We start from the raw sequence: 9,443 nt of genomic DNA, 5'->3' as shown, positions 1-9,443 counted from the left end.
GGCGAGCTCACCCCAGATTGCGTGGTCGCTAGGTGCGGCAGGCGAGGAGGCGGCGCTGAGTCTGATAGCGCGCGAGCCGAGCGCTGCGCAGCAGGACGCGCACGCACGGGGCCACCACTCCCTTCTGCCCTCTCCTGCCCACGCCTGCCGCTGGCCACGGCAGGACGAGCACACGGGCAGTTTTCCCTTCCACCTCGCCGTCTTCCACCACGCCTCACAGCCGGTGCTGGACGCGCTGCTCGCCGCGGCGCGCGAGGCGGCGCGGCGGGGGGACACCTCTTCACACACGCTTCTTCCTTATCGTCCGCACCGTCCTTTTCTAGGCGCCCGGAGCGGCGACGGTCAAGTTCAGCTGACACTGCACTGGGCAGTCGTCGGGCACTGGACAGCCGCCAACGCCTAAGCGACTCGAGTGCACAGAGCTCAGTGCAGTGCCCCAGTGCCAGTGCCTCTTCGCTGTCCTCGCAACAGTGCACAGACGGTGGACCCCGCAGTAGCTGCGCTAGAGCTAGCGGTGATAGCTGTGAAACCGTCATGGATTGCGTGCACAGATGGTGGACCTCGCAGTAGCTAGCCCCCCACCAAAGGGGGGGGGCACGTGACCGTCAGGTCAAGTCCGGTCAAGTGCCCCCCCTACGGCTTTACGAAAGAGCTCTTGTGATTGTCGGCGACCCCGCGTATCTGGCCACTGTTCTGGTCGCAACCCGTCGTAGCTCGTAGCTCGTACAGTAGGCTCGGCAAGCGCAACGCACTCCCACACGCTCGCGGCCGTTCGGTTCCCATTTTCAGCCCCACAAGCACAACCCCGCAGTGTTTTCCTGTTTCCGTTTGTGTATATCACCACTACGGGTTCCCTTTTAGTTCTCTTACTCTAGCTGTGGTAAGGAGGTGCTGGATGGAGAAGGTTTCGCAAAAAAAGCTCACTCGACCGGGTTTGCGTTGAGGAGCGAACCGAGCGGCCTCGCTGGGGGCCAGAAATCGGCCCGCGAGTGCTCCGCAGCAGCCTCGCTGAGCCAGACGGTCGGCTCGCGAGGTGGATGCTAGCATGAGCCCGATGCGTCGCAGTGCTCTTGCGTTTCGGCGGTAGTGATCTGATCACCCGAATACCACGTTCGGATCGCTCCTCATCGCAAACCCCGTCAGCAGTCCTCCTCCGGGAATGTACGTAAGAGCTACATACACTGAAAAAAAGCTTGGTTATTACTGGCCTGCCTGCCTGCCTGGGTTTTTTTAGGCATGTGTCGCAGCTCAGGTATGAGGTCCCTGGCTACGGGACGGCGACCTTCGACCTGAAGCACGAGAAGGCCGCGGGCGACCGCGAGCCGGTGCAGGCGGCGGAGCGCTCGTTCGTCGAGCGCACCGCGCCGCGGAAGGAGGAGCTGACGGAGGAGCAGAAGGATGCTCGGGCCGCGGCTCGCAGGGCCAAAAAGGCCCGGCAGAAGGCGAACAAGGCGGAGAAGGCTGCGGCGGCGGCTGCGAGCGAGGCTGAGCGTGCGGACTACCCGCACGCGCAGCTGCGCGAGAACCCACACCGCAGTCTCCGAACGTTGCGGCGGGGGTCGGAGTCTGGACTCATTCTTCTTTTGCGAGGTCCCAGGAGCATGCGGTGGGCACGGCAACCGACGAGGAGGTCGAGGAGGAGGCAGCGGGGGCGGTTTCGGGCGCGGCGCGCGGCGCCGAGCCGGACGGCCCTCCCACTGCTCGCCAATCTCGCCCCTCCCACTACTCGGTTGCCCAGTGGGCGGCTATCCAGGCGGCTGAGAAGGCGGCATGGGACGCGGCGCGCTGCCCTAGGGTTAGGGCGGCTTTGGACGCTATGCCGGAACAGGGGCCGGGATGTTGCGACGGAGGGCCGGAGCTATGGGCTGGCGCCACGACGTTGCAGGACACGGAGGGGTGGAAGGAGCTGGTGAAGGCGGGAAAGATTCTGCTCTTCGACGAGGATCGGGCGGTGGTGATGCGATATGCTCCTGGCGGGGGGCGCGGTCGAGGGCGCGGGGGTGGGTCGCGCAGTGCCCGCTGGCGGGGCAAGCGGCGAGGGGGTCGCCGGGGGTTGGGATGATGGGGATGGTCTTTTCGGCGAGCACTACGGTGCTCGCGGATTCGACTGTCCCCCCGATCGTGCCCACCTCCATGAGGACGACGGCGCCTTCTAAAGGTCCGTCGCAGGCTGTGCCTCTTTTGGTACCTGTGTCGAACCTGTGTGCTGTGCGAGAGAGTTCTGTTTGTTGAATTCTTTTGTGTTCAGCGTCTTGTGAGTTGCACCCCTCTGTACCCCCATCCAAGTCACCCTTCGTGCGCTTGCGGCGCACAGATGTTCGTCGCACGCACGCCCCTCCTACTCGGCCTGTTGGGCATCGCCAACGTCGATGCCTTTGCCAGCGCGCCGAACACGCTGGAGGACATGACCGCTCGTATGGTTAGCGGGCTCATCGAAGACTTTGCTGCTGTGAGCGCCAATTTCGGCGAGGACAGCGTTGAGACCGTCGCCAAGGCGGTGATCAACAGCACTCCAGAGCTGAACTCGTATGTTCTCAAGATCATGTCGCACATGACAGGAATGGAGGCGTGGCGCACGGGCGTCCCGCCGAATGGTACCGCGATACTAGATCTTAAACCCCACGACGTCCTACCATGAGCCTAGATCGTACCTGCTGCTCACGCGCGGCTGCCCGTTTCTGGACAGACGCCCTCATCTCAAAGTTCTGGGACGAGGATTCGTGGCACGTGACCGAGACGGTGAAGATTGACAAGATCACCGAGACCATCTACAACGCCGTGTCGCCCGAGGCCACCTCCTACCTCTACCGCAACGACGACCTGACGCTGGTGAAGGAGATGATCGACTTCCCAACCACGTCCAACTCGCCGGAGGACGTCACCTTCGACCTGCCCACCGCAGTGGCGTACACCGGGCCCTCGGACCTTTACTACATGCCGTTGACCGATCTCGCCTCGCTCATCCAGAGCAAGACCGTCAGCTGCGTGACGGTCGTGACCGCCTTCAAGGAGCGCCTTGAGGAGTTCGACCCCTACCTCGCCTTTGTGACGACGCCACTCTACGACTCGGCCCTCACCACCGCCGCCGAGTACGACGAGCTGCTTGCCGCCGGCGAGTCCAAGGGTCCGCTCATGTGCATCCCCTTTGGGAGGAGGGCCCCCCCCCAAATCCCGGAGGAGCCGCCTTTGTAGGGCAAATTCTTTTTTTAAAAGAGAAAGAAGAAAGTCCCTTCCCCGGTGGTCCCCCAGGTGATGAGTTAGGGGGGGTTCCCGTTCGAAAAAATGCCCAGGGGGTTCCCCCCCCCCCCCCCCCCCCAGACCTTTGTTATGGACTACATGAAGGAGATGCCCTGCATGCACACGCACGGCGGGACGATCGCCGGCGCGTACGCGACCCTCACAGCGCTGCCGTTTAAGGACTACCTCAACTTCGCGGTGGGCGCGGCCATCCAGGAGTACGAGCCGATCAAGGAGATCCTCTCGATTCGGCCAAACGAGATGGCGATCAAGTCCGCCTTCGAGGGCCGCACGCGCTGCCCCGCCTCTTACTACGAGGGCTGGACCGTCGAGACCTGCCCTGAGGTCAACACAGCCGACGGCCCGCCCTTCCCGCCGGGCCGTGAGCCCGGGCTCGCCTCGGCCTGCGACCCTAGCTCGTCTAGCCAGCACGTGCCCACCGACTTCGGCTTGGAGCCGTACATTCCGCCGTACATGATGGACGACCCGATGCCCGACCGCGCCATCTGGAACTTTGAGGCCTACAAGGAGGAGACCGACGTCTGCAAGAGCATCTGCCGCTTCTCGGAGTCCTTCTGCGAGCACAAGGGCTGGCTGACCGGATGCAACGAGGACCGCCGCCGCAAGCTGCAGGTCGAGAAGGCGAACAAGAAGGCCTCGCACGACGAGTGGGGCAACGCCATTAACTGGAACGTCTACCTGGACCCTTGGGACCCCGACAACGAGGACAAGAACTGAGAGTCGAGCGAGGGCGCGGTTGCGATTTAGACCTCTGTCTAGGGTCGATGGAGTCTTGCTCCCCGGCGACGTCTAGTCGCTGTTGCACACTTGGTACCGACCCACACCCCGTCACCCACTAGCAGCATGTGCCTGGCGACCTCAACATGACGGTCGAGCTGGGTCGAGGTGATAGCTGTGATTGGGCCAGCCAGCCAGCCAGCCCGTTCGCTAGCTGACCTGTCTGTGCGCCTGGGCTGTATGTTTGGCGGCAAGCACACGCCGCGCCGCTTGTCTAGTGGTCCCAGCCACGAGTTCAGTCACGCAGTCGAGCCCTGAGGGGGGGTGTAGAGGGTGTAGAGTGTACAGCGCTGTACCCTGTAGAGATGTTGGATGGAGCACTTAGGTTAGGGAGCACTTTTTTTTTACTTTTTTACTTGGAGTGCTCAAGAACTCACGCACGGTGTAGTGAGACCGAATCCACGCACCACGGGGACTACGGGGCGCGCACGTACACCAACCAAGGTCGGAGAAGCCTCTCCCGAAAAAGAAGAATTTAAAAAGAAAACCAACAACCGAAACGAGGGACAGAGATAGGGAGTGGACCGTGAGTTGAGGAAATCGGAGGACGCGACCCACTTCGCCACAGACGGTCCCGCGCCTCGCCGCTAAGTTTGCGGCACGCCCCGCACCGTCCGCTGTGCCGCGTTTTTTGTCCGGAGTGAAAAGTCCAACGCGCTCGTCGGTGACGGTGTCCTCCAACCTGCGCCGCGCTCGGCGAACCTCGACAGCGCCTCCCATCGGCGGCATGCAGCTCTTTGGCTTGGAGAGCAGCTCCTCTGCTGTTCACACACTCTGCACAGTTGACACAGCCTACTGTGCGGCTGCCACAGCTGTGACAGCGATGGGCTCGCCCTCACTGGCCTTCAGTCACTTGTGCTGCGGCTTGTGTGAGCGACACTGCTCGGCGACTGCCGGCACACTGTGAGACCATGGGTGTGAGGTTAAACCACGCTACCAGCGCTTGGTCACATCGGCCCCGAGGTCAGATCCTTCTACTCTGTTGATGACAAGACTTGTCTACTGGCTGGAGCCGAGCAGGAGAGCCCAGCGCACAACCCCTGGTCAACTCAGGGTCCACACCCCGCACTGTGCTCGACTGCGCGGCGCCGGTTTGTTTCTTTTTCCAATGACTGGGACCTTCCGGCCAGTTCACGACCCACACGTGCCTTTTTGGGACTTGCAACACGATCCGAGAAAAGAATTTTTCGCTTGGCGGCCGGGTGCAGACTCGGCGAGGTGGATGGGTTGGGAGCGAGGGGGCGGAAGTGTGCAGTGCGGTAGATGGTCAGCTTGGGGCGCATGAGCCGGACTTTCTCTGCGTTCTCTGGAGTGCGAGGTATCTCGTCTGTCGCCGTCCCAAACTGTCACTCCCCTTTCTCCCGGCCGGGGTGGGGCGCGCGCGGGGGCGGCGGGTGTGCGGGATGTCTGTGGGCCCGAGAAAAAGAAAGAAAGAAAACAGACAACCCGAAGGAGGGATGGGAGGACGGCACGCCGCCACCACACAGGGATTTTAAGGAGAGGAGTGTGGTGCTAGCCGTCTGTGGGCCCGAGAGCGATCTGCCATGTCCGCCTTGCTTTTGTTTCATACGAAGGCTAGATCTAGCTCAAAAAATGAGATCTCCACATCCCAATCGCAACCCTGTACATGTGCTGGTATACTGTGCTGTATGAATGGTTGGGCAGGTGTGAACAACACCTCCTGACCACGGCGCCGCAGGCGCCTGTTGATAGGTCCAGGTGATAGCCCTGGATGAGCAATGCATACGCCTAGTTGGACCTCAGATCACTCGCCCGCGTCCCGGTGCTCTGCCGTCGGATTTGTGACGCCGCCGCACCGCGCCGCGGGATGGTGCTTCGCCGGCGTGCGTCCCGGAGCGGTCCCGGACGGGCGCTCCGGGGGAGAAAACTCAGGGCAACGCCGACGCCGCTCTGATTCGACTTTTAATTTCAAACAAAGACAGTGGCCGCAGCGCGGTGCATGCCACTGTCAGGAGCGGATCCGTCAGTTAGTCGTGTTCACGCCGGCATCGTGCCCTGACTATGGTGTATCGCGCGCCTTGCGGGGGGGGCGCGGAAAAGAGGAACCTCTTAGCGCCCTCGCCATGGTGCTGCAAGCAGCGCCGGGCGACGACGGCTTACCGCCTCCCGGTCCCCCTCGGCACACCTCCTGCTCAATGTTTGACGACTCGAACCCGTGAAGCTTCCCCGCGCGCGGGTTACCCCGCACACGGGTCAGCTGCCCCAACCATTCGCCACGGCGACGAGTACGAATGTGTGTGCTATCGACAACCACGGCGGCGGCGGCACTGGTGGCGTTCGGGTCAATCGGCTTCGCGCTTGGCCTCGATGCCATGGGCACAGTCCAGCCAGAGCAATCTGCGTTAAACGGATGCCATCACGTTTTCCTGGACATCGGCTCGAACGTCGGTGTGCAGATCACAAACGTCTACGAGGGAAAGAATTCGCGGATGAAGCCAACCTTCGACCGCCTCTTACCGCGCTGAGCTTGTGTGCTCAGTGGTAATGGAGCCTAACCCGCACCACGCGGATGTGCTGCGGGGCCTGAAGCGGCGGTACGCGCCCGCCAGGATCTTGGTCCTGAATGGCACTGCTGCCTCCAACCGCGACGGCACGCAGCCCTTCTTCATCCTAGGTTCGCATCCGATGTATCATGAGTGGGGCTCCTCCCTCCTCGACCGGGCCGGCGGGAGCAGCGCCGATCGCGGCCACGTCGACATTCGCACCGTCGACCTCGCGCGGTGGACGCACAGGGAGGTGCTCCGCCGAGCACCGAAGCCACACAGCAAGAGGCGGTCGGCAGCGCTGCCCCCCGCTGTCGTGATGAAGCTCGATGTCGAGGGCGAGGAGTACAACGTGCTGCCCAATATGCTCGCGCATGGCGTGCTCTGTCAGCTCGACGCCGTCTTTCTGGAGTATCACGACGCGTCAACAAGGCACAGAGATATCGAGAACCGCTACAAGGTGCCGGCTGCGTTCCAAAAGACGATCAACTATCTAGTAGCCCATGCCGGGCGGTGCAACGTCACCATCCAGACGCTCGGCGCGAATGAGATCTGAAACCCTCCTAGCCCAACCCTCCTAGCCCAACCCTCCTAGCCCAACCCTCCTAGCCCAACCCTCCTAGCCCAACCCTCCTAGCCCAACCCTCCTAGCCCAACCCTCCTAGCCCAACCCTCCTAGCCCAACCCTCCTAGCCCAACCCTCCTAGCCCAACCCTCCTAGCCCAACCCTCCTAGCCCAACCCTCCTAGCCCAACCCTCCTAGCCCAACCCTCCTAGCCCAACCCTCCTAGCCCAACCCTCCTAGCCCAACCCTCCTAGCCCAACCCTCCTAGCCCAACCCTCCTAGCCCAACCCTCCTAGCCCAACCCTCCTAGCCCAACCCTCCTAGGCGCGCACTTGTCACTTTCCAAGTCTACGGTGTTCTGAGTGGAGTGGAGATGGAGGCGTGTGTGCGTCTTCCCGTCATCCAGAGAGCCGACTCGGCGGCAGACTCTGGCATCGCCCTCGCGGACCGCAGCTTACCTCTTACCTAAAATCCTTAGGGGGGCGGCTCTGGCCTGAGTGCCGGCCGGAGCTAAGAAACCACGGCGTGGGGTGGATGAGGGCTGTGGAAAGGCTTAGAAACGGCGGCGTGCCGCCGAATCCTGTTTTCTTAATGCCCGCAACCCACTGTAGGCTATGATGTCTCCTATGATGTCTCCTAGGCTATGAACCTATGATGTGTCTCCTATGATGTCTTTGCTGCTATGATGTCTTTGCTAAGCTTGCTAAGCTAAGCTATGTATGTCTTTGTCTTTGCTACTAAGCTATGTATGTCTTTGCTAAGCTATGTATGTCTTTGTCTTTGCTAAGCTAGCTATGTATGTCTTTGTCTTTGCTAAGCTACTAAGCTGTATGTCTTTGTCTTTGCTAAGCTGTGTATGTCTTTGCTAAGCTACGCTATGTATGTCTTTGTCTTTGTCTTTGCTAAGCTAAGCTATGTAGCTTTGTCTTTGCTAAGCTAAGCTATGTATGTCTTTGATGTCTTTGTCTTTGCTAAGCTATGTCTTTGTCTTCGCCATGCCTTTGCTTTGCCCTACCTGTCCTCGACCCTGCCTTCTTTGACACCTTGGATGTCCCCTTGCAAACTTTGCTACCAGGCCCCACCGCCGCCCCTTGAGTCGCAAAGGTGCTACAAGTACCTAGACGACGAGCATGAAGTGAGTCTATCAGTAAGCGCGGGTTAGCGCGGGTTAGTGCTCACTAACCCGGCACGGGTTAGCACGGGTCAGAATGGGTTACCATAACCCGGCACTAACCCGGCACTAACCCGGCACTAACCCGTGCGACTGGGGGGCATACGTCAGCATGGGTCTGCGCCGGGTTAGGGGTGGGTTAGGGCCGGGTTAGTGCAGCGCACCCCGGGTTAGAGCTGGTTGGCGAGATGAACCGCAAGACCTCGAGGGTGATTTTGGTCCGTCCCGCGACCGTTACGCCCACCAAATAAGGCGGGCGCCACGATTCGGACTGCGAGGGCACGGTGTGTATGAAACGGCTGCGGCGGGCACCCGAGCCGACCTCCGCGATGGAGCCTTGGCTGCAGAAGGCCGTGGATGCCAAGCTGCTCATTGAGAAGAACACCCGCGTGCGCAGTTCGGACGGGTCCAAGGCGCTTGCTAAGGCCGTCGGCTACACGTGCGCCAAAGACTCGTGCGGCATGCTCTTTCCGCTCGGTGTATCGAAGCACCAGTACGATCGTCACTTGAGGGAAGCGGCGGCACATCGCACGAGCAACTTTGCCTTTGGCACGAGCGTGCCAGCTCGTAGCGCTGCGTCTGTTCATCCTCCAACGGGCAGCGACCGGCTGAGTTTCGTCCCCGGCCTTCGTCGGCTCAAATCTTTGCGGCGGCGAGCGCCAAGGCTGCCGCGGCAGTGGCTGCCCAGGCGGCATCGGCTGCCGAAGAGAGCAACCAGGCCGAGCGCGCTCGCGCGCCGCTGCACGCGGCTGCTGTGGCCGCCACCTGTGCCAAGGCGACCGACGCTGCCTGTGGTGTGGAGAGAGTTGTTTTTGTGGTGTGGCGAGTGAGTGAACGCACGAGAGAGGGGCGGAACGAGCCGTAGAGCTCTAACCCAAACCTAACCCGAGACTAACCCGAGACTAACCCGAGACTAACCCGGCGCTAACCCGCGCTGCTCGGGGGCATACGTTAGGATGGGTTAGTGCCGGGTTAGTGCCGGGTTAGCGTCGGGTTATGGTAACCCGTTCTAACCCGTGCTGACCCGTGCTGGGTTAGTGGAGCACTAACCCGGTGGAACCCACGCTAACCCGGCGCTTACTGATAGACTCACCATGAAATGCCGCGCTGGTTCCGAGCGCGACCTTGATAGGGTCGCAGCCTCGCGGTGACATCAGCGCAGCGTGGA

At 61.5% G+C, this 9,443-nt stretch overlaps 2 protein-coding genes across 2 annotated transcripts; both read left to right on the top strand.

Annotated features, from left to right (window-relative positions):
• Positions 1-1,045: 1,045 nt before the first annotated feature.
• On the top strand, positions 1,046-3,192 carry EMIHUDRAFT_227100 (hypothetical protein; the record flags this gene model as incomplete). Its single annotated transcript, XM_005788338.1, has 7 exons — positions 1,046-1,083; positions 1,235-1,546; positions 1,591-1,654; positions 1,829-1,954; positions 2,014-2,091; positions 2,315-2,594; positions 2,687-3,192. The coding sequence occupies 7 exons, from the start codon at positions 1,046-1,048 to the stop codon at positions 3,190-3,192; spliced, it is 1,404 nt and encodes a 467-aa protein (XP_005788395.1).
• A 3,348-nt stretch (positions 3,193-6,540) lies between these two features.
• Positions 6,541-7,095, top strand: EMIHUDRAFT_110560 (hypothetical protein; the record flags this gene model as incomplete). Its single annotated transcript, XM_005788337.1, has 1 exon — positions 6,541-7,095. One exon carries the CDS (start codon positions 6,541-6,543, stop codon positions 7,093-7,095), a length of 555 nt encoding a protein of 184 aa, XP_005788394.1.
• Positions 7,096-9,443: the final 2,348 nt, after the last annotated feature.

The sequence above is a fragment of the Emiliania huxleyi genome (assembly GCF_000372725.1).
Source record: "Emiliania huxleyi CCMP1516 chromosome Unknown EMIHUscaffold_136, whole genome shotgun sequence".
Classification (NCBI taxonomy): Eukaryota; Haptophyta; order Isochrysidales; family Noelaerhabdaceae; genus Emiliania; species Emiliania huxleyi.
The sequence above is the reverse complement of the archived record's forward strand: the minus strand, read 5'-3'. Positions and strand labels throughout refer to the sequence as shown.